The sequence below is a fragment of the Myxine glutinosa genome, chromosome 1 (assembly GCF_964187855.1).
Source record: "Myxine glutinosa chromosome 1, kmMyxGlut1.1, whole genome shotgun sequence".
Lineage (NCBI taxonomy): Eukaryota > Metazoa > Chordata > Myxini > Myxiniformes > Myxinidae > Myxine > Myxine glutinosa.
Window position 1 is genome coordinate 226913061 of NC_136261.1, and position 27344 is coordinate 226940404.

At 47.6% G+C, this 27344-nt stretch overlaps 1 protein-coding gene across 1 annotated transcript in view; it reads left to right on the forward strand.

Annotated features, from left to right (window-relative positions):
- The window catches only part of LOC137434688 (protein patched homolog 1), a 211590-nt gene that overhangs the window by 119534 nt on the left and 64712 nt on the right, over window positions 1-27344 (forward strand). Inside the window, exons 14-17 of the mRNA XM_068127838.2 lie at window positions 932-1079; window positions 6367-6654; window positions 6880-7192; window positions 16532-16674. Of these exons, the coding sequence (XP_067983939.1) occupies window positions 932-1079; window positions 6367-6654; window positions 6880-7192; window positions 16532-16674 (892 nt within the window). The remainder of the gene's footprint in view (window positions 1-931; window positions 1080-6366; window positions 6655-6879; window positions 7193-16531; window positions 16675-27344) is intronic.

Below are 27344 nucleotides of genomic sequence, written 5' to 3' on the forward strand. Positions count from 1 at the left end.
AAATTGCGTCTTCTGTCATCGAGCCGGCAAGCTGGGAGCAACAATTCGCATTATTTTCCACCTCTGATGCCATTTAAAATGCTCTAATGGCGGCGAGGTGTTCCATTTGAAACTGTTTGTTCAATATATGTAGCTTTTTGATGCATAGGATCCATAAGAAAAAAAATTGTATTGGTGTGAACGCCAGGGACCAATTGCAAATTAATGGTAGGATTCCACTGCACCTCTTGTGACACTATCTATAACACTGCCTACATTGAATTAAATTCCATCCAACTCCTCTTCCGCATACTGAATACGGCCATTGCCTACTTTCTTTCCTTTCTCCTTCTTCACCACTCACCATAACCTTTGTTTTATTAATGTGGATGCATAAACCTTTCTTCTCTATTGTAATTTTCCATTTTTGAAAGATCTCTTTTTCTTCTCTTTCACTTTCAGCATAATATCCTACTGTATTAAATAAGGCAATTATCTGTACATCTGAAAATCATAGGAAAAACAAGACAAGGCCGATCTCCACCAAACTTTGCATACGTGTTTGTAGTACCAAATGTCAGATCATATGCATGAAATCTGAAACCCCCATCCTCTTGTAAGGGAGGAGGGAGGAGACTTACCATTTTCATCTGGGTTGGGGGGGGGGGGGGGGGAGAGACTTAGCATTTTCACTTGTACACGTCACACGTGCCACAGTGCAAGTGGTTTACTGAGCCCTGCTGCAGACCGGAGGGGATTATTAGCCACGGCACAAAAAATATTTGCCCCACCTCCCCCACTATCTGCCCTCCCTTCCCCCCACGCCCACAAACTCCAATTGGGATTAACTCTTAAAATTATATCGAGAAGTTCAGTCATTGCTTTTTAACTTCTATTCATGCACATGGATAATCAATGTGTATTTTGTTCATGGCCTTCACCTTGTTTGCAGCACCAGTGTAACACGCCTTGCAGAGACGCAACCAGTGAGGATATCCCCAGTATCGAGGGATGAAGACGGGATTTCTCCACCACCTCCTTACTCCTATAGTCCTGTAGTGTTTCCAGAGACTCAGATCACCATGCACTCCACTGTGGAGGTCAGTACTATGCAGAACCCACATGTTGACACAAGTACCTTCATCTTTAATGATCTTTTTCAATACCTACCTTTTTCAATACCTTTCAATACCCTTTTTCCTATGGCACTTAAATTTTCTTCTTTGCCATCCTCTTATTTTTACTTGAGTGCTATCTATTTATTAGTCCCCTACCGGTTTCACCAGAGGGACTATGGGTTTGCTCTCTGTCTGTCTGTCCCGTCCGTCTCTCCGTCCCACCTGTGGTTTTCCCATACCCTATTGAAGGAGCTGGGGCTCCCACGTCGATCGGAAGAATGGACGCGACAAAAAGCTGGAATTCATCCGAGTTGCTTTAATCAAACCAAACACTCAGGCACTCTGAAAAGCCCGTTTATCGGGCAGCAATATATATACATATTATCCCAGAGCGTTTGCCCAGGAAAGGCGAGAGGGGGCGTGGCCCAGCGTCCCGACCGAGGCCTGGCAAGTTGAGCGCGGGCCTGCCCGGGCGTCCTGGACGAGCCCGGCATGGTGATCGCTCCGCGTCCTTGATAGGTGCAAGGCGATTGTGAAAACCCAGCGGTAGCCGCTACACACGTCCCCCCAGAATCGACTTGCACCGGCAGGGTCAATTTGAGGGGGGTCCTGATGACCCGGCCGAAGCGACCCCTGGCGGGTCGTGGGAGGAGGTCCGGTGTGGTGGTGGGCGCGGTCGAGTGGGGGGCACCGTGGACGGGGGGCGGCCTCGCCGCGGCGGAAGGGCCACCCGTGGTGGGTGGTCGACGTCCACGTGCGCCGGCTTGAGGCGGTCCACCGCAATCCGGTCCGACCTGCCGCCGATGTCGATGACGAACGACTTGTCGTCCCGTCGCAGCACCCGGAAGGGCCCGTCGTACGGCGACCGGAGTGGCCCCCGATGTGCGTCGTGACGCACAAAAACATACTCCGCTGTGCGAAGTGCTGGGGGGACGTAGGACTGGGGGTCACCGTGGTGGGATGTTGGCACGGGGGCAAACCGTCGGGCGGCCTCCTGGAGGTCCGAGCGCTGGTGAGCTGCGGACCAGGGACTGGTAGCGTCGGGCACGAATTCGCCCGGGACGCGTAGCGCCTGGCCATAGACAAGCTCGGCGGTGGATGCCTGGAGGTCCTCCTTGGGGGCCGTGCGGAGGCCCAAAAGGACCCACGGCAGCCGGTCGGCCCAACCGCCGTCTTGAAGGCCGGCCATGAGCGCGGCCTTCATGGGGCGGTGGAATCGCTCGCACAACCCGTTTGCTTGGGGGTGGTAGGCCGTAGTACGGTGGAGCTTGACCCCCAGGTTGCGGGCGACCGCGCCCCACAGCTCAGAGGTGAACTGTGGTCCGCGGTCTGACGAGATGTCCGCCGGTGCCCCGAAGCGGGCGACCCAGGTGGCGATGAAAGCCTGCGCCACGTCGGCGGTGGTGGTGGAGACGAGGGGAACGGCCTCCGGCCACCTGGTGGTCCTGTCCACCATGGTGAGCAGGTGTGTGAACCCCCGTGACGGGGGGAGGGGGCCCACCAGATCCACGTTGACGTGGTCGAAACGTCGTTCGGGCACGGTGAAAGGTGCCAGCGGGGCCTGGGTGTGTCGGTGGACCTTGGCCCGTTGGCAGGCCGTGCACGTGCTGGTCCAATCGCGGACGTCCCGACGAAGGCCGTGCCAGACGAATCGCGCCGACACCAGCTTCTGGGAAGCTTTCCGGCCCGGGTGGGAAAGGCCGTGGAGGGAGGCGAAGATGCGGCGTTGCCAGGTGACGGCCACGATGGGGCGAGGCTGGCCTTTGGGAGACGTCGCAGAGCAGGACAGTGTCCGCGAAGGGGATGTCGGCCAGGCGGAGGCCCGTGTCCGCCGCCCAGAGGGCTTGCACCGTGGTGTCGGTGGTTTGGTCCGCCGCCATAAGCGCAAAGTCCACGCCCAGGTGGACCGCGTTCGCGCTGGCCCGGGAAAGACAGTCGGCCACGGCGTTGTTTTTGCCGGCGACGTGCCGGATGTCCGTGGTAAACTCCGACACGGCGGAGAGGTGGCGCTGTTGGCGGGCCGACCACGGCTCCGTGACCTTGGCCATGGCGTAAACCAACGGCTTGTGGTCGACGAACGCCGTGAAAGGTCGGCCCTCCAGGAGGTGGCGGAAATGGCGGACGGCCAGGTGTAGACCGAGGAGCTCCCGGTCAAACGTGCTGTATTTGAGCTCGTTCGGCCGGAGCTGCCGGCTGAAAAAAGCGAGTGGCTGCCAAACCTCGTTCACCCATTGCTCATGTACGGCGCCCACCGCGTAGTCGGAGGCATCCGTGGTGAGGGCGATGGGAGCGTTGAGCACCGGGTGAGCGAGCAGTGTTGCGTCGGCGAGGGCCCGCTTTGAGCTTTGGAAGGCCGCATCCATTGCTGCGGACCAGGCGATGTCGTGCTTGGCCGGCTTGCCCCGGAGGGCTTCGTAGAGGGGCCGCATGAGTTGAGCAGCGCGGGGCACGAAGCGGTGATAAAAATTCACCATTCCCAGGAATTCCTGCAGGGCCTTTATGGTGCGGGGACGCGGGAACGTGGTGATGGCCTCGACCTTGGTTGGCAGCGGCACGGCTCCGTTCTTGGTGATGTGGTGGCCCAAAAAATCAACGGCCGTCGTGCCGAAGTGGCATTTGGCCGGGTTGACGATGAGGCCGTGCTCGCTGAGGCGCCCGAACAGTGTTCGGAGGTGGAGGAGGTGCTCGGCCCGGGACATGCTGGCGACGAGGATGTCGTCCACGTAAACGAAAAGGAACGGCAGGTCACACAGCACGCCGTCCATCAAGCGCTGGAACGCCTGAGCCGCGTTCTTGAGACCAAACGGCATCCGCAAGAATTCGAATAAGCCGAACGGCGTGATGACTGCCGTTTTAGGGACGTCGGCCGCCCTGACAGGTACCTGGTGATATCCCCGTATGAGATCAATTTTCGAAAAAATGACCCGTCCCGCCAGACGGGCGGAGAAGTCTTGGATATGCGGGATCGGGTACCTGTCGGGGGTGGTAGCGTCATTGAGACGGCGGTAGTCGCCACACGGGCGCCATCCACCCCCCGGCTTTGGCACGATGTGCAGTGGCGAGGCCCACGCGCTATCGGAGCGCCGCACGATTCCGAGGTGCTCCAACGCGTCGAATTCGGCCTTCGCCACGGCGAGCTTGGCTGGGTCGAGGCGGCGGGCCCTGGCGTAGACCGGCGGGCCCGTGGTTGGTATGTGGTGCTCGATCCCATGCCGTACTGCGACGGCCGAAAACGTCGGCCGCGTGAGGGCCGGGAACTCCGTGAGCAGGCGAGCAAACTCGTTCGCCGCCGGGACGGCGCATGCCAGCTCGGTCGGCGCGGAGCTGCTCAATGTGCATACCAGGGAGCTGAAGGTTTCGGCGTTGATTAAACGACGCCGTTGGACGTCCACCAGCAGTCCGTGTGCGCAGAGGAAGTCGGCGCCTAGCAGAGCCATGGGCACGTTTGCGGTTACAAACGTCCAAGCAAAGCATTGGCCGCCGAAGCAGAGGGTGACGTTGCGCGGGCCGAAGGTGCGGATGGTCGATCCGTTGGCCGCAACCAAGGAGGGGCCGCAAACCGCAGATTGCCTGTCCTGGTCAGAGGCGGGTATGACGCTCAGTTGGGCGCCGGTGTCGCACAGGAAGCGCCATCCGGACGCTTTATCCGTGATGAACAGTAAGTTGCCCGTGTGGCCGGCGCTCATGGCTGGTAATGAACGCCGGCCCGGCCGTTTCCCGGCCTGCCGAAGGTGCACGGGGGTCGGCATGTCCGGGCCTTCTGTCCGAACCTGGCATGATAGTAACACCACGCTTGGTCAGGTGGAGGCCCCGGTCGTCGTGCTGGAGGTGGTCGGCTCGGTGTAGCGGCCGCCAATTGCGTCGGCAGTTCGGTCGTCGACCGTGCCGGGTGCTCGGGCGCCATGGGTGTTGCGTCGGACGGCGGTGGGTCCCATGTCGCCGCTGCGATGCGCTGTCCTGCGGCGGAGATCTTGTCGGCTTCTCTGGCAAGGGCCCGGGGATCTGTGATCGTCGTGCTTGCCAGGGCGAGGCGTACCGGGTTAGGCAGCTGACGGAGGAACAGCTCCCGGAACAGGAATGCCGGAGAGTGCTCGCCGAGCAGTGAAAGCATGTAGTCCATTCGCTCGGAAGGGCGCGTGTCGCCGAGCTCGGGCAGGTCGAGCAGGCGCCGTGCGCGCTCCGCCGATGGGAGGGCGAAAGCGTCGAGGAGAAGCTTCTTAATCGCGCCGTATTTGTCAGCGGCTGGCGGGCTTCGAGGAGGCTCAGGGCGCGGGCCGCGGTGGCCGAACCGAGCGCTGCTACCACATGGTGGAAGCGGGTGTCGTCGGCCGTGATGCCTCGCAGGGCGAACAGGGAACCCGCCTGTGCGAACCAAACCGCCGCGTGAGCCTCCCAGAAGGTAGGCAGTTTAAGGGCGACTGCCGTGTCCATGTCGGTAGGTCACCAATGAAGGAGCTGGGGCTCCCACGTCGATCGGAAGAATGGACACGACAAAAAGCTGGAATTCATCCGAGTTGCTTTAATCAAACCAAACACTCAGGCACTCTGAAAAGCCCGTTTATCGGGCAGCAATATATATACATATTATCCCGGAGCGTTTGCCCAGGAAAGGCGAGAGGGGGCGTGGCCCAGCGTCCTGGCTGCGGCCTGGCAAGTTGAGGGCGAGCCTGCCCGGGCATGCCCGGGCGTCCCGACCGAGGCCTGGCAAGTTGAGCGCGGGCCTGCCTGGGCGTCCTGGACGAGCCCGGCATGGTGATCGCTCCGCGTCCTTGATAGGTGCAAGGCGATTGTGAAAACCCAGCGGTAGCCGCTACACTATAATATTTTCAACTGAAAGTTTGTGCATAGCTTTATTATAAGTTACAGAAACTGCAACTTATTCTGTAGCAATTGCTGAATGCTTGGATCAAGAACATTCATTGGGACCGGTAGGGGACATGTATTGCAAAGCTATTCTCCCTCTTGTTATGTATGCTATGGGGAGGGGTCTAAATAGAATTTTTTTTTTAAACTAGACATAAAGGGAAGGGGATAGGAAGTTGATATAAAGAAGCATTAAAAATTCTGCTATCTTTGGCAAACGTAATAATTATATTAACCTTTGTATTTCTACTGATCTTTTTTGACATCCCTTTTTGTTTCTCAAAACATTTGTCTTTTATTGTCATTGTATAGCCTATAGCTTACTGTCTTTTATTTTCGTCTCTTCATTCAATTATCCTTCTCCTGACTTTTAAATATAAAAATGCCATGCGCTGGTTCCCTGCAGGTCCAGTATGATCCCACAAGTCAGCGCTGTATCACAACAGTGCACCCATGTGCTGAGGTCATGGTACAGGCATATGCAGATGAGGTGTCATGTCCACCAGCTCGAGCACGTTGTGGTGATCCTACACCACTACCATCTCCTTCATTGGCCCCACCTGAAACAACAAGTTCACAGCGAGATCTGTTATCAGATGAGAGGCCTGGTGGTGAAGGTCGCTGCTCACGCTGGTCTGTGCAGAACTTTGCGAGGGAGCATTATGCACCCTGGTTGCTGCTACGCAAAACCAAGGTAATGAGAGGAACTCTATCCGTCTCTTATTTTTTGTTGAATACTATATATATTTTAAATATTGAAATGTGTTTGATGTATGGAACAAAAACATCCTTTAAATGCGTGCACTTTTCATAGGATACCCAGTGATCATATGTGAGAGTATGCAAGCGTTGAGCTCTTGGTGCTGCTAATTCAACACCTGACCTTTGTAAAAACATTATCTCACCTTGTCGTCTGAAGGCCGTCGTCATCAGCCTCTTCCTATGCTTTCTGATGGTGTGCCTATACGGCACAACACAAGTTCGGGATGGCCTCGACCTCACGGACATCGTCCCACGAGGAACTCGTGAGCATGCCTTCCTTTCAGCACAGGCTGCCTACTTCTCCTTCTACAATGTCTACTTAGTGACAACCGATGGTGTTGACTACCCTCGATCCCAAGAGGCCTTACTTCAGCTGCACGCGAGTTTTGCTGAACTTCCATTTGTTGTGCGCCCTTCAAGAAATGCACTCCCACCCACGTGGCTGCACCATTTCCGGGATTGGCTTCAAGGTAAGTTTCATTTATCTCAAGACTAAAAACAAAATCAACAACAACAACAACCATATTTTTTGCATAATTATGTGGTATTAGTTTGAAAACCCTTTTTAATGCTATCAGAAAAATAAGAGCATGTAAGTATTATAAGAATAACATGTTCTTCATTCAGCTGTCTTCCGATTGAAGTTTAATTGGAGGCCAACTTTTTTCTTTTTTGTATAGATGATCGAGGCTCGTTGAAGAGCTAGAGCAGAATGTAAGGGAACAAAATGGAAAGGGGGAAATAGCATCAACAGAGTAGAAGTGAAAGTGAGAGTGGGATAAAGTGAAGGTGGGGAAGGACAGGTGGGGAGGAAGAAGGTACACACAAGCTAAAACACAACAAGAAGAGTAATGGGGGAAGTGGGGATGAAACAGAAAAGGAACAAACCAACCTACAACTTAGCAAATTAAAAGAGGTGAGGGAGAGGGGGGGGGGGGGGGGGGGAAATCACAATAACCTGGAGAAGGGGGTATGCTTGGGAATGAGATAATTTGGTGTAGAAGAGATCATGAGCATGGATTGGGATGACCTGAGGTAGTTGTGAACAGCTGTCTTGAAGCCCTGCAGGGAAGGATGGGACTGAACAGACTGAGGAGGTTGGTTCCACAGGCATGGGCGGACTGGCCATAGGGCATTTGGGCAATGCCCGGTGGGCTGGGACCGCTGGGTAAAAAATGGGCCGCTGGGCTGGATAAGAAAACTGCTGAAAAAAAATCTCACGGAAAACTTCTGCCTCCATCCCCGGGGATTCCCCGCTAAATATCAAAAGTTCAAAAGGTCGCCCCTGACGCCTCATTATAATTAGTAGCAACGGTACCCGCCCAGTAACACGTACCAGAGAAAACAAATCGTTTGCGCAATGGGCTCTCCAATATTCGATGTGTTCACGGTTTGAATTACGTAACGTAACGTTTGTGACGATGTTTGTGACTTGTGTTGACGGTAGTGTTTGATGTGATGGTGTGAACGTCATTTCGTAATATTTTTCGTTTTTATTTTCGTAATCGTTTAATGGACGTTTAATGAACGTTTAATGAGCGTAAGAATAATGTTTAATGATCATTAGATGAATGAATGAATGTTATGAATAATGCCATGGCGTCGCGTTGGCAGCAGTGACAATATAAAAATGTTTGCCAAGAACTTCAAAGAGAGAAAAGGAACTTTTATCAGCAATGTCGTGTATCCTGAAGTTCTGAGCTGAAGAAGAGGTACCGTACAAAATCATTCAATTTTTTTTCCTAAAGAAAAGCGTACAGTTGATATCACTAATCACGATTTGAAACACGATGGAACAATATTTACCGATATGAACAGTGATGTGGTTTTTTTATTGAAATTCTAAAAATACTGTTTAGATTTTGATGATTTGCGTGTGATATTTAACGGATGTTAAAATAAATCGCACCTCCTAATTGAAGCCCAGCCCTTAGGGCGGGTGCCGTTGCTCGTCATATATAATGGCGACACAACAATTTTTACCGCTTTGCTTTGAAGAACGGGAATGAAGGGGGAGGAGCATGTTAATATGTCTGGTTGAAGGCTGTGGGCTGTGAGGTGAGGGGTTTGAAGCCAGATTTTAGTCTTACAGCCGCCATGTTGGTGCTCACTGTCACTGCGATGCGAAGCGAAAGATGCCTCAGAGCTGTTACATTCACAATCGCTATGTCGTATGTACTCCCGATACGTGTTTCCTTCATTGTAAAAACTACCAAGTCAACAGTAAACAGGATTTTGAGCCGATAGGCCAAGTAAGTTTAGATAGGTTTACTGATGACTAATCTAGTATTGATAACAATGTCGCGAACTGACTTACGATGCTAATTTTTTTTTTTTCAGCATCTGCATCTGTAACCAACAATGGATAAAGCAAACCAGATGAGAAGAAAATGAGGTGCTGAGAAGGAACGTGATCGAAAGAAAAAGAAACTGTCAGATAGTGCTTCAAAGTGCAGAAACCTTTTGGATCTGTTCAAGAGTACTATACTAATACTGGGCCTGGTGAAGTCAGTGAACATGGGGATAAGGATACTGAATCGGTAGCTGGACTATCAGCAGCTGAATTGGTAGATGACCAAAAGGCAGCTGAATCAGTAGATGACCAATTAGCAGCTGAATCGGCAGAATTGGTGCAAATTGGTGAACACGAACAGGTGCGGTCAGCTGAGAGAGATGTACCTGCTGCAGCTGCTACACTTGCAGAGGAGGGATACCCCTCCATTAACTACTTTAAGAAACCATGTAGAGATGAAGATTGTTTGCTGTTTTGGAATTACCACCCTAATCAAAAAACTGACAACCGAGTGGTCAAGAGGTGTTTCATGCGAAAAGATGGTACAAACAGATGGTGGTTGTCATACAACAATGGCAATCATTCTCTTCACTTCTCTTCACAGTGTGCTTGGCGTTTTCCAGCACCTCAGACTGGTCCACGTTCATCGAGGGAATGACTGACTGGCGACATGTACATACACGTGATGAAGAACATGAACGCTCTTCTTTTCATTTGAGATGCTCTACAGCATACCTGGTCGATCGACAACAGTCCAGCGTTTCTCACCTGCTCGCACGTAGCCATCATGATGAGGTTAGAAAGAGATGACAAGTGATGGAAAGAGTTGTGGATGTGGTCAAACTCATTGGTAAGAGGGGACTGAGCTACAGAGGAAGTAATGAAGAAGCAGCATACACACTTGACAATGAGGAGATAGACCATGGTACATTTCTGGAGGTTGTAAAACTACTTCGGAAGTACGATTCCTGCAGAGCCGATCATCTCTCTCACGTTGTCCAGAACAGCAAGAAGCAACATGAGAAGGCAAAGAGTTCATGAGGTCGAGGCTCCTTGGTAACTTTGCTGTCTAAAACTACAGTGAATTGTTATCACAGTTATCTGGGATAAGATACGTCGGTGGATTTCTGAAGAAGTAACAGACATGTTTGCTGTGGAAATTGATACCACTCAAGACATCTCAACACAAGACCAGTGCTCTGTTGTTCTTAGATATGTTGATAGCACTGGCACTATCCAAGAAAGAATAGTGAGTGTGGTGAAATGTGAGGAATTTACTGGCGAAGCTTTTGTCCAACTTGTTTCTGAAGACTTGTTAGGACTGAATCTTGGCCTCAAGAACTGTGTTGGAAACTCAACTGATGGTGCAGCAAACATGCAGGGGTGCTACAAAGGCTTCAGTACTCTGCTATCAAAGGAAGCTCCAATGCAGATCCATGTTTGGTGCCACGTGCATGTGTTAAATCTCGTTGTGACCGAAGCTACAAGTGTTGTGGTGACTAGCGCATCACTGTTCTCACTACTGAATGACATTGCAGTATTCTTTCGGGAATCTTATCAGCGAATGAACATCTGGAGTCGACACTCCACTTCTGTGAAGTGTCTGTGTCTACTGTGAAGTGTGCGACACTCCACTCCACTAAACGAATGGGAACTATCAGAGAAACTAGATGGTGGTCAAAGGATGCCACCTTGAAGAAGGTTTTTGGTTCATTCAACAACCCAACTGGAGTGCTTTTCATGGAAGTTATCACCACTCTTAATGCCATACTATTTGCTGACCAGATCCAAGCAGCTGTTAAGGCCAAGGGAAAGGGATACATTGCCAGTCTCCTGCAGTTTGAAACAATTCTGACTGCACAAGTATATCTGCAAGTATTCTCCCGCACTACAGCGCTCTCCAAGTATCTACAAACTGTGCAATTGGATCTGCTGACTGTGCACCGGATGGTGGATGAATTGCTAGAGAATATGCAGATGCTACGGGATGACTTCCAAGCTTGTCATGATGCAGCAGCAAAGTTTGTTCATTGGGCTAATGACCAGCTGGATGAAATGGATGTAAATCTTGTTATGGAAGAGTCCCTTCCTATAAAACGGCAAAGACAGCACAAACGTATTAATGGCGAACTGTCCATAGATGAGGCTACATCAGCTTCTGACCCAATAAAGAAGTATCGCATTGAAGTGTACAACCGAATAGTGGACACTATTGTGAGCAGCATTGAGCAGCGGTTTGACAGATCAGCAACATCAACATTGTATGCTGATCTCTCACTTCTTCACCCAAGGAACTTTGACCAAGTTCCATCGGGAGCTATGGAAGAGCTGCATAAACATTTGCTGAGATTTGATGATGGTGTCACTGCGGAACAACTACGAAAAGAACTGCGAAGCCTTGGAGAACAATGGTCAACACTGAAACAGTCAGTAGCAGATGCTTATACAGTGCAGTAGGACAGTGAGTCTGAACAGGACAGGAAGACTCTGCCAAGTACATGTAAGTCATGTAAAGCCTGTCCTCTCTGCTGCTACAAGGTGCTCTTCAAGTTGAACCTCTTCACTGATGCCTACAAGCGCATTGGGCTTGTCTACAAGCTGCTGCTAACGCTACCTGTGTCACAAGTGGCATGTGAACGGTCTTTCTCTGCTTTGAAGAAAATCAAAAGCCGTCTGCGAAGTACAATGACACAAGAACATCTTGAGGCGTTCATGTTGATGTCTGTGGAAAAAGGGATCTTGGCCAAACTTGAACTAAGGATATCATTGATGGTGTGGCTGCCAGAAGCAGCAAACTGCGCAGGCACCTACTCTCTTAGACATGACATGTGCTTGTGTTACTGAAAATAAATTTAATTTTTAGTGGATTTTTATTTTTTAAATTTTTTTTCAAGCATTTCATCTATTTTCTCAGATAAGCAACATATAATAATAATAATAATAATAATAATAATAATAATAATACATTTATTTTGTATAGCGCTTTTCAAGAAACCCAAAGACGCTTTGACATAGTACGTAAAACAAAGACAAAAAAGACAAAAATACATAATTAAATAACCAAACAGAAAGGACGGAGAAGGAGAAGAGACGGTCAGGGGTTGAATGCGGTGTCATATAAATGAATAATGGGCCGACCTAGGTGAAGGATGCCCGGGCCGGTTTTAAGACCCAGTCCGCTACTGTCCACAGGTGAGAGAAAAGAAGAACAAATGGGTGTAGGTGAGCAGTGTGACTGGATTTTGGGAACAAGAATAGAGCTACTGGCAGACCATGTGTGGCCTGCCTAAACCTGGGAGGAACAAAGCCAAGAGAGGTAGAGTGTGCACGACTAAAAGGACATAGTAGAATACAGAGAGGCCACCAACCTGTCAGTGATAAGAACGTAACAAGCCAAGACACTCAGCTTTGTTGTGGGAGATCCCGATGATTTTTAGGGCCTTGCTTTTCATGGCACCAAGAAGAGCAAGGTGCGAGGCAGGGGCACCGACCCAAAAGGGAGAGCAGTACTCTATCAAGCTGCGAATGAAGGCCTCATAGGTTTGTTGAAAGTTCAGATTGGCCAAGGAAAGACCTTGCATGATGGAGGATGAAGTATTCCCATGTAGTATTCCCAAGATAAATCATGGCTGATGGTGAGGAAGAAAAGTTTGAGTGGCTTAACCTCTTCAAGTACTTTGTTTATGAAGTAGATGGGAGGGTTTGCCACACGGGGCTTTCAGAGAGACAGAGTGAGTGTGTGGGATCTGGCAGGGTTGAAAAACATATTTCAATTGTTGGACCAGCTCTTGTTTGTTTCTATAGAGAGAGAGAGAGAGAGAGAGAGAGAGAGAGAGAGAGAGAGAGAGAGAGAGAGAGAGAGAGAGAGAGAGAGAGAGAGAGAGAGAGAAGAAGAGAAGAGAAGAGAAGAGAAGAGAAGAGAAGAGAAGAAGAAAGAGAGAGAAAGAGAAAGAGAAGGAAAGAAGGCTGTGGCTGGTGCCTGCCTGTTTGAAGAATGAGAAATGATACGGTATAGGGTGGAGTCGTTAGGCAATATATAAGAAGAATTTTACAGGCAATCGGAAAGATCATTGTTGAAGACGAGGAACAAGACTGGGTCCTTGCAGCTCTCCAGCCTTGACAGGGAGAGGAGATGAGAGGATCCCGTTAAGAGATAAACGCTGACTACGGGAGTGGAGGACATCAGTGATCCATGAAAGGAGGTGGCCTTGGATGCCATAAGAAAAGAGTTTGGAGATCAAAGTGGGGTGCCAGAATGTATCCAATGCCTGAGATATGTCCAAAGAGATGGCCCTGATCTCATGTCTGAGATTAAGGGCTTCCATCCATTATTTGGAGAGTAGAAGCAGCATGTCCAGGGTAGAATGACTGTGTCTGAGACTGAACTGATAATGTGAAGATCAGTCAATCGGAGAAATTGAAGGATTTGGTGTCAACTGCAATGATAGATTCCATGACCTTGCTTTTAATTGGAAGCAAGCTAAAAGGCCTGTAGTTAAGAGGATCCATTTCTGCACCGTGCTTGTGCGTTGCAGTGATGTTGGCTAACTTTCAGGCAGATGGAAATTAACCCAGAGAGAATGAACAGAGCAGAAAGTGTGAACAGAGCAGAAAGAGTGAACAGAGCAGAAAGAGGATGAGCAAGAGCAGCAGAGATTTTCAAGTTTTTTTCCCCTTGGTATGGGCTTTGTGGTATGATCTGAGGTTGCCTTCAGTTGGATTTGCCTTCCAGGAAGAGAAGACAAGCTGTTTGAAGGCAACAGCCACACCACATGATTATGTGTACCTGGGTAGAGAGAGGATAGGTATGATAACTGCAGCAGAGATGGTATAAATTGATACGTAAGAGAAAGCAAGCTTGTGTTGAAGGATTCCCAGGGAGTATTAATATCAGGAGAGGTGGGAATGAAGGAACTGTCTTGACTTGAGATGGCAGCTTGCAGTCCCTGCCAATCAGCTTGGGTGAACTGCCAGACTCCGTGGTGCTGACGCAGCTCTCTGACAATATCTAGATATAGAGCGATGTTGACTCTCACAAGCACATGATCAGATGAGCCGATTGGAGCATAAGAGGAACAGGAGACATTCGTATGAAAATTATTCATGACAAAGTCCAAAGGGAGGATGTGCCACTGGGAGAAATTCAGACGGGAAAGTTCACTGATTGGGGGAGGCCCAGGGAGTCACAGCAGTCCTTTGCTGCAATGCCATGGCGGGTTTAAGAGGTAGCAACACCCAGCCAGTTGGCAGGCTGACAGTTCAAATCACCGCATATGAGGAAGAGAGAGTTTGGATGAGTAGATATATGTTGGTCCATGTTGTCGGAAAACGAGATTTAAATGGTCTCACCACTGTTTGGTGGACGGTACAGCACACATATCAAGAAGAGGTGGGAGCGCATATGAGAAAGAAATGGTTGGGATTAGTGGTTATAAGATAGTCCATGTTGGCAGAGAGGGAGATGTAAAAGGAGTCTGCCATGTTAAGAGGATGGTACAGCACACAGACAAACAAGTGGTGGTTACGGAGGAAGAAAGCACAACCAAAGGCAATCCTGGGTGTTAGGAGGTGGAAGGTTATGGTGAGGAGGGGGGGGGGGGGGAGGGAGGTAAAACCCCCTTACAACTGCTCTGCTTGTAAAATGCCAGCTGGAAACACTGTATATCGGGGATGTCTTGTGGGTGGAGATGTAAAGCCGATGGTCCCATATATGCATTTGGGTTGTGGACATTACAGATCCTTTTGAAAAGAGTTCATCACTGTGTGCCAGTATTTTGGCCAAATTTCCAGTGTTGGGTTAGCTGTGTAGTTATCACTACTCGCATTAAGTGAATTGCTAGGGCAAGCATGTGGCACATGCATAATGGGCCAAATGACCTATTTTGCCTTGAATCTCGTCATATGATGACCTTAAGAACCATGAAATTTGTTGTACATTTAGAACATTTATACACACACACACACACCTCAAATTTTTTATGTAAGAATAGATAGACAATTTGTGACCATATACCAAGTCTAAACAGGTCCTTCGAGTGTTTGATTTCATACTAAATATTGAATATAATCATATGTGTAGTGGACAATATATTTTATTGAAATAATTGGTGCAGTTTTGTCCTAAGTATCCATATAGCGGAGCTGTCCTCCAAAGCCAGCCGCAAAGTGGACATCTCCATCTATCCAAGTTATTTCTTGAAAAAATCAGAACTACTCACAATGTACAAGACCTTTTTGTCTGTAGTTCAATCAATTATTGCTCGGTCCTATGGGTTGACACTCCAGCATCCCATCTGTTTCTTCTGAATGCTGCAGAATCTAAATATCTCAACATTATTGGCGTCTACCATGATGTGGCCAAAGCAAAATGTCTGTTGATCTCACCTCACAGGCCGGTCGATGGCCTTTTTTTTCTGCCTCTCCTCTGATCTCACTGCCTCTCCTCTCTCACCTCTCCGACCATCTGCAGCTCCTCCAGCACATATGCATTCTTCCAGTAAACCCCCATCCTGGTTAAACTCACAAAATTCTGACTTATCGCAGATCTCCACTCTTTTGTTCTTCTTTTTTTCCCCCATTTGTGGAGCTGCATTCCAGATTTCCTACAACCGTACATTCTTCCCTCTAAGGCTTCAATCGAGCTATGCACCACCATCTCATGCCATCCGTACCCACGATCTTTTCAACTCCCATTAACCACACCTAATACAACCTTCTTAGTTTCAGGTTACTGTGTTTCCTCCCCTCCTCTCTCTCTCTCTCTCTCTCTCTCTCTCTCTCTCTCTCTCTCTCTCTATCTCTCGATCTCTCGATCTCTCGATCTCTCGATCTCTCTCGATCTCTCTCTCGATCTCTCTCTCGATCTCTCTCTCTCGATCTCTCTCTCGATCTCTCTGTCGATCTCTCTCTCGATCTCTCTCTCGATCTCGATCTCTCTCTCGATCTCGATCTCTCTCTCGATCTCTCTCTCGATCTCGATCTCTCTCTCGATCTCGATCTCTCTCTCGATCTCGATCTCTCTCTCGATCTCGATCTCTCTCTCGATCTCTCTCTCGATCTCGATCTCTCTCTCGATCTCTCTCTCGATCTCTCTCTCGATCTCTCTCTCTCGATCTCTCTCTCTCGATCTCTCTCTCTCGATCTCTCTCTCTCGATCTCTCTCTCGATCTCTCTCTCTCTCCTTTCCTGTTCATTCATTCTCTTGCTTGATGTGTGCAACTGTAGCATCACTGCCCCACTGTTAGTCCATTGCCTTTTTAGCCTCTGTCATCTCACTCTTCCTTCGACACTAGATTTCATATCCAAAAACAATTTTGAAGTTGCATTGATTGTTGTAAAAAGTTCTCATGGTAGAAAAGCAAATCACATGAGTTTTCCGATTTAATGAATTGTGATTTTTGTTTTTGCTTGTACTGTAGTTCAAGGTCGATCTTGCAATTGCATATCCTATAATTCCATTTTATTCCACTCTCATCCTCAAATCTCTGCCATTCAATGGCATTTTCTTGCTCATCAGGCTTACAGACAGCATTTGACGATGACTGGAAAGCGGGCCGCATCAGTCGCACCAGTTTCCGAAATGCCTCTGATGCTGGTGCTTTGGCGTATGTCCTGCTCATACAGACTGGGGAGATTGCTCGTCCACTCAGCCTCGATCAGGTCAGCCTCAGCAAACCTTGGCCTACTGGTAATGTGGACATATACAAATAATGCCTGTAATTTTGTGAGGAGACTTGAGGGATGGCCTTGACTCATAGAGCTACGCACACTCGCCTCTCAGCTGTCTAGGCAAGGTTCGAATCTCAGCCCAGTTATAAACTGTCATCCAAATGTTTCACAGGCAGGGGATTCATCAATGCGTGTGCCGTCCCTCAGATGGTCGTTAAACTGACGTTCTGTCTGCCGGTATTAGTTGGTGGACGCTTAAGATCCCACGGTGTCCTTTGCGAAGAGTAAGCGAGCTATCGCCGGAACCCTGAACAAATTACAAATTCCTGCCATAACTACTGCTGGAAAGGCAATGGCAAACCACCTAGTATAATCCTTGCCATGAAACTGCTTTGGCAGCACTGACGCTCTGTAAGATTGTGGGAGTAAAAGGTGAATGTATAGAACACATTTGAAGGTGGCGGGGGAGGGAGGTCATTCTTTCAAGAAATATAGTTTGTGTACCGAATATGTGGATGACACCAACGATTATCTGGATACTTTACATTTTGTATACCAAAGATGATCTGCTTTATGAATATAAACTGTATTCAATGTTTTGACAATTTCTACTACTTGTTCATAGTGAATTTAATATACAGAATTCATGATATTTTAACTCTTTTTCAGGCACCATCAATGCAGATAGTCACATTCACTTTCATTTCAAGCAATGTAAAACTCATTTACAGCTCATGTTAGAAGGAGTGAATAATTTAACATAAAGAATTATAACAGATTCGAGATAATTCTAACATTGGAAAAGGAAAAAAAACATCATTTATATTTTCATATTCAAATTGTTGAAATGTGGCATTTAACGCGTTAGATCTGCTTTATTCTCCAAACACTTTCCTAAAGTAATCATGGAATCAACAGAATGAATAGCTTATGCAGCGATTTTTATGGCATGTTTGTGACTGTACATCAACACTATGTAAATGTGGAGACATACTTATGGCTTCACATATTTACGTACTGTTATGTATCACATTATATGACAACATGTATTTAGGAGTGTTCCATTAGTTGGCACAATGTATGGTGGTTCAAATAAGTTTTTCCCCATTCATTTACCTCTTCATTTAAAGTTTTCCAATAGAAGGTGTAGTAAAAATAGTTTTTCCCCTTTTCAAAATGTCACAGAGTCAACAACACTGCATCTATTTGAACGGCTTCATGAAAATGAGATGGTAAAACATCTGGAATCTCATGTATGTTGTATGTGTGTATGTATGTTTGTGTGTATGTATGTATGTATGTGTGTATTTACGGTATGTATGTGTGTGTATGTATGTATGTATGTATGTATGTAGTTATGTGTATGTATATGTATATGTATGTATGTATGTATGAATTTATATGTGTATGTACACTACCGGTCAAAAGTTTTAGAACACCTCATTTTTTCCAGTTTTTATTGAAATTTACGCAGTTTAATGTCCAGTGAATAACCTGAAATGGTACAAAGGTAAGCAATAAACTGCTCGAGGTTAAAAAAAAGTTTAGGTTAGCAAAAATGGGAAAACAAGAAGATGTCATGCGGAGCACGATACTTGCAAAATCCGTCCTCCACCCCCAATAAAAAAAATTCCATTGATACAGCAAATTGTCCATTTCATCAAGATAAAAATTGACAATCTTGATCAAAGCTCAGGTCAATAGGAAGAAAAGTGACGATTTTTCAGATTAAAAATGATGATTTTGGAAGGTTGACCTTGAGTTGACCTTTGACCTTTTGACCTCAAACATAATTAGTTTCCCTATTTAGTGACGATGTGCAAATGCTGTTCAATTTTCAAGTCAATCGGATGAAAATTGGGGATTTTAAAAACTTGGCCTATGTTGACCTTTTGGCCTATGTTGACCTCAAAAATAGTTGGTGGTTGAATTCAGTGACCATATATGTAAATCCTCTTCGAATTTCAAGTCAATCAAATGAAAATTGGTGATTTTAGAAATTCGGCCTATGTTGACCTTTTGGCCTATGTTCACTTAAAATATTATTTGTGGTTGAATTCAGTGACCAGATATGCAGGTCATCTTCAAATTTCAAGTCAATTGGATGAAAATTGAGGATTTTAGAAATTTGGCAAAGTTGGTGACCTTTGGCCTATGTTGACCTTTTGACCCCAAAAACAATAGGCTTCTCAATTGGGACGACCTATACAACTTGGTGAAGTTTCGTGATGATCGGTTTTGAATTATGACCTGTAGGCCGGTGAAAAACAAACAGACAGACACAGACAGAACCACAAACGCAACCGACCAATATACTTGAAAAATCTTCGATTTTGCAAGTAATAATGTAAATTGCACAGTTATATTGTAAAAAAAGGCCTTCTTCAGGGAACAAGTAATGGGTTAACAACTTACAGCTGTTCTGCAGCAATGTAAGTAAATGAAGCCTTGAAAGTTGATGCAAACAATTCCTACAGGTGTCCCAACCTCTGCTGATTATTTGATTACAAACCCCCTGTCTGTATAAAAGCAGTATTGGAACAGATTGTTATTACACCCTCCGAAGCATTATTTGAACAATATTGCACTGCAGGAAGTAGTATTGGAAACTGGAGGAAACTCTGACAGGAAGAGGTCTGGTAGACCCAAAGCCACAACACAATCAGAAGACAAGTTTATGAGAGTCAACAGCTTGCGTGATAGGCGGCTCACAGGACAACAGCTTCAAGTACAGCTTAACACTGGTCGAAGTAAGCAAGTCTCAGTTTCAACTGTGAAGAGAAGACTTCGAGCTGCAGGTTTGACAGGTCGAGTGGCAGTAAGAAAGCCATTGCTAAGATGGCAAAATAAGAAAAAGAGGCTTGCCTGGGCCATGAAGCACTGCCAGTGGACTACTGAAGACTGGAAGGTCTTATGGACCGATGAATCTAAATTTGAAATCTTTGGTTCATCACGCAGGGTGTTTTTGTACGCCGCCGAGTAGGCGAAAGGATGGTTCCTCACCAACTGTCAAACATGGAGGAGGAAGTGTGATGGTCTGGGGCTCTTTTGCTGGATCTAGAGTCGGCGACTTGCACAGAGTGACTGGCACCCTGAACCAAAAGGGCAACCACAGCATTTTGCAGCACCATGCAATCACCTCTGGTATACGCCTAGTTGGTCAGGGGTTCATCCTACAGCAAGATAATGACCCTAAACACACCTCCAGGCTATGTCAAAACTACCTTCGAGGAAAAGAACAAGACGGTGGGCTTCAAATCATGGAATGGGCCAGCACAGTCTCCAGACTTAAACCCCATCGAGCTAGTTTGGGATGAACTGGACAGAAGGGTGAAAGCAAAGCAACCTACAAGTGCAACACATTTGTGGGAACTTCTGCAACAGTGTTGGGAAGAACTTCCCGAACAATATTTGATTTCCATTGTAGAACGAATGCCACGAGTGTGTTCGGCGGTTATATCTGCAAAAGGTGGCTACTTTGCTGAGTCAAAAATTTAAATTAAATTTTGTTAAACAAAATGATTCCATGATTTCTTTTTATCTCCAATTGTTTATTTGTTCTATGCTTAATTTCAGAATATATTGAGACATTAAACTGCGTAAATTGCAATAAAAACTGGAAAAATTGAGGTGTTCTAAAACTTTTGACCGGTGGTGTATGTATGTATATATGTGTTACATATTTATGTGAATGTATGTGAAGTACCATGCAGGTCTTTGCTTCCGTGTGTAGTATATTAAGTTGTTGTGTAGTTGTTGTGGTTGGAGGGTCAGGAGCCCTTCTGAAAGAGTGGCAGGAAACGGAAGTGGCCGGAAGCGGAAGTGACGGGAAAGGGAGGAAAAAGACACGAGGGAAAGGAAGGTTCCTTCTTCCTCGCCCCGCTCCGACAAAAGGTGGAAGCGACCTTGCGCTGCGTGGAAAACGCGCCGTTTCGAAACGTCTGGCGAGAGGAGTTACCTGGGCGGTAAATACCTTTTGACACGTCCAGTCACCGTGAGTTCGTGCACGAAACCAAGCGTCCGGGACAGTTTGCCCCGTCTACAAAGACGCGTACGGGTCCGCACGTTGGGCCTCGCTCGCGTCGGAAGCCGCGCTGGGTTTTGCCCCGTCTACAAAGACGCGTACGGGTCCGCACGTTGGGCCTCGCTCGCGTCGGAAGCCGCGCTGGGTTTTTGCCCATCTACAAGGACGCGTAAGGGTCGCACTTGGGGCCTCGCGCACGTTGGACGCCGCGCTGGGTTTGCCCCGTGGCTTGGCAAGGAGGTGCGCTGCAGCCGCGGCCCCAGTACGAGACTGCACGTTGGGAGCACGTCCGCCCGGGGTTCGTCCAACCGCCCGTGTGCGGAGAGGAGAGACATTGACCACGGAGGGAGTCAGGAGTGGGGCTCACGTGAGGAATGTATAAGATTAAGATGGCCATCTTAGAGTTTGTGTAGATGAGTTCACATGGTTGTAATATTGATTGTGCCTGGTTGTGTATTGTTGATTGCTCGGGGAAAATCTCCGTGGTTGTGTCTTTGAAAGTGTTTGGTATCATTACCATTGGAAATATATACTTGCACATCAGTTGTCTCCTGGGTGAAATTCCTATGGATTGCGTGGCGAATGCGCCTATATAATACTATTTGCTGGCGAGGGTCCTCTCACGGTCCGGGGGTCACCGAGACCTGGTATGCACTGAGGGGACCACGTAACAGAATTGGGGGCTCGTCCAAATTACGATTTGCGGTTTCGCAATTGGGTCTACGTCCGGGATCTAAAAGTGTATAAAATAATAAAATAATAATATTTTTGGTAATTAAAATTTATTAATTAATTATTAATTGGTAATATTTTTTTTTGAGAAATTGGGTAAAATCTTGGGTGAAGGTTAACAGGTGTTAACGATAGACACCATGGCGTTTGTGGCACAGAACTTTGGGGTAACACCGAGTGAGGCACAGTTCCGAGCGTTGCTAAAGTCGGACCTCTTGAAATTGGCCAAACATTTTAACTTGGAGGTCCGAACTAATTTGAGGAAGGCAGAGTTGCAGGCCACGGTGATACAATCTATGGTGGGATTAGGAAAATGGGACGAGTTAGCCTGGGAGTGGCTACCCGAAGAACCAGAAGACGTTGAGCTCCGGAAACTGGAGTTGCAGTTACGGAGCCAGGAACGGATTAAAGAAGAAGAAAGGAAAGCAGAAAAGGAAAGAGCAGAAGAAGAAAGGAAAGCAGAAGAGAGGAGGGAAGAGAAACAAGCAGAGGAAAGGAGAGTGGAAAGAGAACTCCAGGAAAGAAGAGAAAAGGAACAAGCAGAGGAAAGGAGAGCTGCAAGGGACCTCGAAGCAGAGGAGAGAAAAGCGGAAAGGGAATTAAAGGAACGTGACATGGAGCTTCAGCGGGAAATCAAGTTCAAGGAGCTGGAGTTAATGAGAGAACGGGGAGAGGCACCACCCTTGCTGACGGGGTCGACACCTAACCAGAAAACCTGGGATGTGGGCAGACATGTGAGGCTGGTTCCACCGTTCAGTGAAAAGGAAGTCGCGAAATTCTTCCCACACTTTGAGAAAGTGGCTCGACAATTAAACTGGCCGGAGGAGGCCTGGACCATACTCGTACAAAGTGTGCTGGTGGGGAAAGCTCAGGAAATTTATTCGGCTCTACCAATGGACCAATGTGCAGATTATGAGGTACTGAAGAAGCACATCCTCAAGGCCTATGAGTTGGTTCCGGAAGCTTACAGGCAAAAATTCAGGAATGCCAGGAAGAGGGAGAGTGAGACCCATGTGGAGTTTGCCAGAGTGAAAGAAAACATGTTTGATCGGTGGTGTGAGTCAAAAGGAGTCGGGAAAGACTTCGAGACATTGCGGGACTTGATCCTGGTGGAGGAATTCCAGCAGTGTGTCCACGAGGACATCAAAGTGTACCTGCAGGAAAAGAAGGTACCAAAGTTGTGGGACGCAGCCACCATGGCAGATGATTATGCCTTAACCCACCGAATAGGGGTCCACGAACCTAACTCCTCGCCTAGATCTCCGCAGGGGAGGTGGGGAACAGCAGGTGCGGAGAACGACCATACATGGCGGCGGCCTCGAGATGATTATGGGGACAACTATGATACCCCACCGGTTCGAAATCAGAGGGATGCGGGCCCAAGACAAACTTATAGTTCGGGGGGCCCGAGGCAGACCCCGAGTTTTTCCTCCGGGCCTACTTGCGCGTTTTGCAAAAAACCTGGACACTTGATGTCCAGTTGTTACCTCATGAAAAGGGACAACCCAGAGCGGAGTCCGACTATTACAACTCCGAATGCGATGGCTAGCGTAAGAAATCGCCATCAAGAGGGTTACCAACCATTTATTTCCGAGGGGTTTGTGTCACTGGATGGAGCCTCGACTAACCGGAGACCGGTTAGGATATTGAGAGACACAGGGGCCCATCAATCTTTAATGCTTGAAGGCATTTTGCCATGGTCCGAGGAGACGGCAACGGGGGATAGTGTTCGTTTACAGGGGATCGGGGGCGGTGTTAGTGCTCCCCTTCAGGTCATCCAGTTGGAGTCCGATTTGGTGTCAGGACCGGTCACCGTCGGTTTACAAGTCACGTTTCCTGTAGAGGGTGTATCTGTGGTTCTCGGGAATGATTTGGCCGGGGGTCAAGTTTATGGTAACCTGAGGGTTGATAAAGAGCCCAGCAGGGAAAATAACACCACACCAGCTCGGGATGGTGACAAAAGTGCCAAGTTATTTGTAGGGGGACTGAACTTCAAAACAGAGGAAGAAGTTCTGACCTCTGTCTTCAACAGATATGGGCCGCTGGTGGAAGTGCGGTTGGTAAGAGACTGGGAAACGCAACAGTCAAGAGGGTTCGGCTTTGTCACATTTGCCAGCACAAAAGACGCCAGAGAGGCAGAGAAGAATTGGAATGGCAAGGATTTGGAGGGTCGGACCATAACAGTAGGGAAGGCATTTCGTAGGCGTCGAGAGGTCTACAGGAGAGGACAACTGGGCGGTAGTTTTGGTGGTGGCCGCAGTCAATATTATTATGGAGGCTCCCTGAGTTACGGCCGCTCCCGAAGGAAGAATGGGCAAAGTAGTGGCCGAGAAGAAGACCGGTATTCAGGGGACTACAGGGACCAGTGGTCCCACCCTAATTATTAGGGACGTTCTGAGAAGTTGAAGCACTGAAGGCGGCGGAGCCGCCGAGCCAAGATTCCTGCACGGACTAACCGTGAACTCCACGTTCCTCAAGGCGCCCATGTAGAGAACTTTCCTGCACGGACTAACCGTGAACTCCGCGTTCCTAAAGGCATCCATGTAGTGAATACTCGGCTTGGCCTCCCGGAAAAGTGCTATCGAGTGGCTTAACTGGCTTTATTTTTAAGTGATAACTGTGCCCGGGGGGAACTGATAATGTGGGGGGGTTGAGTTATCTGGTTTGTTTCTCCAAATTGGCCGGCAAAGAAAGTTTTCGCTGGGTTCAAACTTTCTTTCTTGAAGGGGGGGAGTGTTACATATTTATGTGAATGTATGTGAAGTACCATGCAGGTCTTTGCTTCCGTGTGTAGTATATTAAGTTGTTGTGTAGTTGTTGTGGTTGGAGGGTCAGGAGCCCTTCTGAAAGAGTGGCAGGAAACGGAAGTGGCCGGAAGCGGAAGTGACGGGAAAGGGAGGAAAAAGACACGAGGGAAAGGAAGGTTCCTTCTTCCTCGCCCCGCTCCGACAAAAGGTGGAAGCGACCTTGCGCTGCGTGGAAAACGCGCCGTTTCGAAACGTCTGGCGAGAGGAGTTACCTGGGCGGTAAATACCTTTTGACACGTCCAGTCACCGTGAGTTCGTGCACGAAACCAAGCGTCCGGGACAGTTTGCCCCGTCTACAAAGACGCGTACGGGTCCGCACGTTGGGCCTCGCTCGCGTCGGAAGCCGCGCTGGGTTTTGCCCCGTCTACAAAGACGCGTACGGGTCCGCACGTTGGGCCTCGCTCGCGTCGGAAGCCGCGCTGGGTTTTTGCCCATCTACAAGGACGCGTAAGGGTCGCACTTGGGGCCTCGCGCACGTTGGACGCCGCGCTGGGTTTGCCCCGTGGCTTGGCAAGGAGGTGCGCTGCAGCCGCGGCCCCAGTACGAGACTGCACGTTGGGAGCACGTCCGCCCGGGGTTCGTCCAACCGCCCGTGTGCGGAGAGGAGAGACATTGACCACGGAGGGAGTCAGGAGTGGGGCTCACGTGAGGAATGTATAAGATTAAGATGGCCATCTTAGAGTTTGTGTAGATGAGTTCACATGGTTGTAATATTGATTGTGCCTGGTTGTGTATTGTTGATTGCTCGGGGAAAATCTCCGTGGTTGTGTCTTTGAAAGTGTTTGGTATCATTACCATTGGAAATATATACTTGCACATCAGTTGTCTCCTGGGTGAAATTCCTATGGATTGCGTGGCGAATGCGCCTATATAATACTATTTGCTGGCGAGGGTCCTCTCACGGTCCGGGGGTCACCGAGACCTGGTATGCACTGAGGGGACCACGTAACAGAATGTATGTATTTATGTTTGTATGTATGTACAGTCATGTCCAAAAATATTGGCCCCCTTGCACTTTTTCAAATAACTCACAATTTTCCCTAAAAATAAGTTGAAATTGACATTAGTATTTGGTCTCCACAATACTTTATTTCACTGTTAATATTACAGAACCTTTGTTTTTGATTCAGAAGTTAATATATCCCTTTAAATCAGAAACTAAAAAGAAATGGCATTGTTCATCGAGAAATGCTTTGGCAGTAGTTCCAGTTTACCGTGTGTGGGAAATCAGAAATAAAGTCACCCGAGACTTCATATTTGGTAGCGCAGCCTTTGGACAAAATAACTGCAGCCAAGTGCTTCCTATAGCCATGAATGAGCTTCCTACACCTCTCTACTGACAGTTTGGCCCACTCTTCTTGTGCAAACTGCTCCAATTCTCCCAGATTTGAAGGGTGACTTCTCCCAACTACTGTTTTCAGATCTCCCCACAGTTGTTCAATGGGATTTCGATCTGGAATCATTGCTGGCCACTTCAGAACAGTCCAGCGTTTTGTCTTGATCCATTGCTGGGTGCTTTTTGAAGTGTGTTTGGAGTCATTGTACTGATGCAAGACCCATGACCTTCGACGGAGACCCAGCTTTCTGACACTGGGTTGAACATTGCGCTGAACATTGACATTTTTTGATTGAACATTGACAAAAATTATGTCTCCAAAATGCCTTGGTAATCTCCTGATTTCATGATGCCGTTCACACATTCAAGGCACCCAGTGCCAGAGGCAGCACAGCAATCTGAAAACATCACCGAACCTCCTCCATGTTGAACTGTAGGGAAGGTGTTCTTTTCTTTGAAGGCTTCATTTTGTTTTCTGTAAACATAGAGATTATGTGCTATACAAAAAACTCGAATTTGGTCTCATCTGTCCAGAGGACATTCTCCCAGAAGGATTTTGGCTTGTTCAGGTGTGTTTTGACAAACTCCAGTCACGCTTTCTTATGTCTCTCTCAGCAGCAGTGGGGTCCTCCTAGGTCTCCTTTCATTGAGTTGGCGACGGATGGTGCGAGTTGACACTGTCGTACCTTGTGTCTGAAGGTCAGCTTGAATCTGTTTGGCAGTTGATTGAGGTGCTTTCTCGACCATTCGAACAATCCTTCGCTGCAATCTTCGATCAAGTTTTCTCTTACGGCCACGTCCAGGGAGGTTGGCTACAGTGCCATGGGCCTTAAACTTCCTGATAACATTGCGTACAGTGGACACAGGAACATCAAGGTCTCGGGAAATTGACTTGTTTGTAGCCTTGAGATTGTCCATGCTTGACTACAATATTGTGTCTGACCTCCTCAGACAATTCTCTGGTTTTCTTTCTTTTCTCCTAGCTCATTGCGGTACACACAGTGACGCAAAACAGCAGAATGACTCCTTTTCTCTATTCAAACTGGTTGAATGAGTGATTTTTATATTGCAGGCCCCTGCAACTCACCACAGGTGCGTGCAATTCCAAAGTAAAGGAGAATCACCTGCTTGAAATCTAATTATTTCTTACAACTTATAAAAGGTGCCAATAATATTGTCTGGGGCTTTTTAGGATTTCTATGTGGAATAAGCTAAGATTTAATAATATTTCATATTTTTCATCTTGTTCCACGACAAACCAAAAAAATACATTTGTGGATACCAAAATATTTTTTAATTTCACAATTTTCTGGAAGAAATGGTGCATTATTTGAAAAAAGTACAAGGGTGCCAATATTTTTTGCCATGACTGTATGTATGTATGTGTGTATGTATGTATGTAGCTATGTGTATGTATGTGTATATGTATGTATATGTATGCATATATGTATTTATGTGTGTATGTATGTATGCATATATGTATATATGTATGTATTTATGTATGTATGTATGTGTATATTTATGTATGTGTGTATGTATTATGTATGTACTGTATGTATGTTGTATGTTTCATGTACCCCTCTGGGAGGATTTGACCTATAAGGCTGAAACTTTCAGGGATTAATGAGGGCACCCTAAAGTTGTGGCTGTGAACTTTCATTTGATTCCATCAAGTTTTGAAGAAGCTCTTTTTTTTCATCCATCTTGGCATTTTCTTCCTTTGGAGGGTTGTTAGTGCAATTGGAATTATCCGCGCTATATA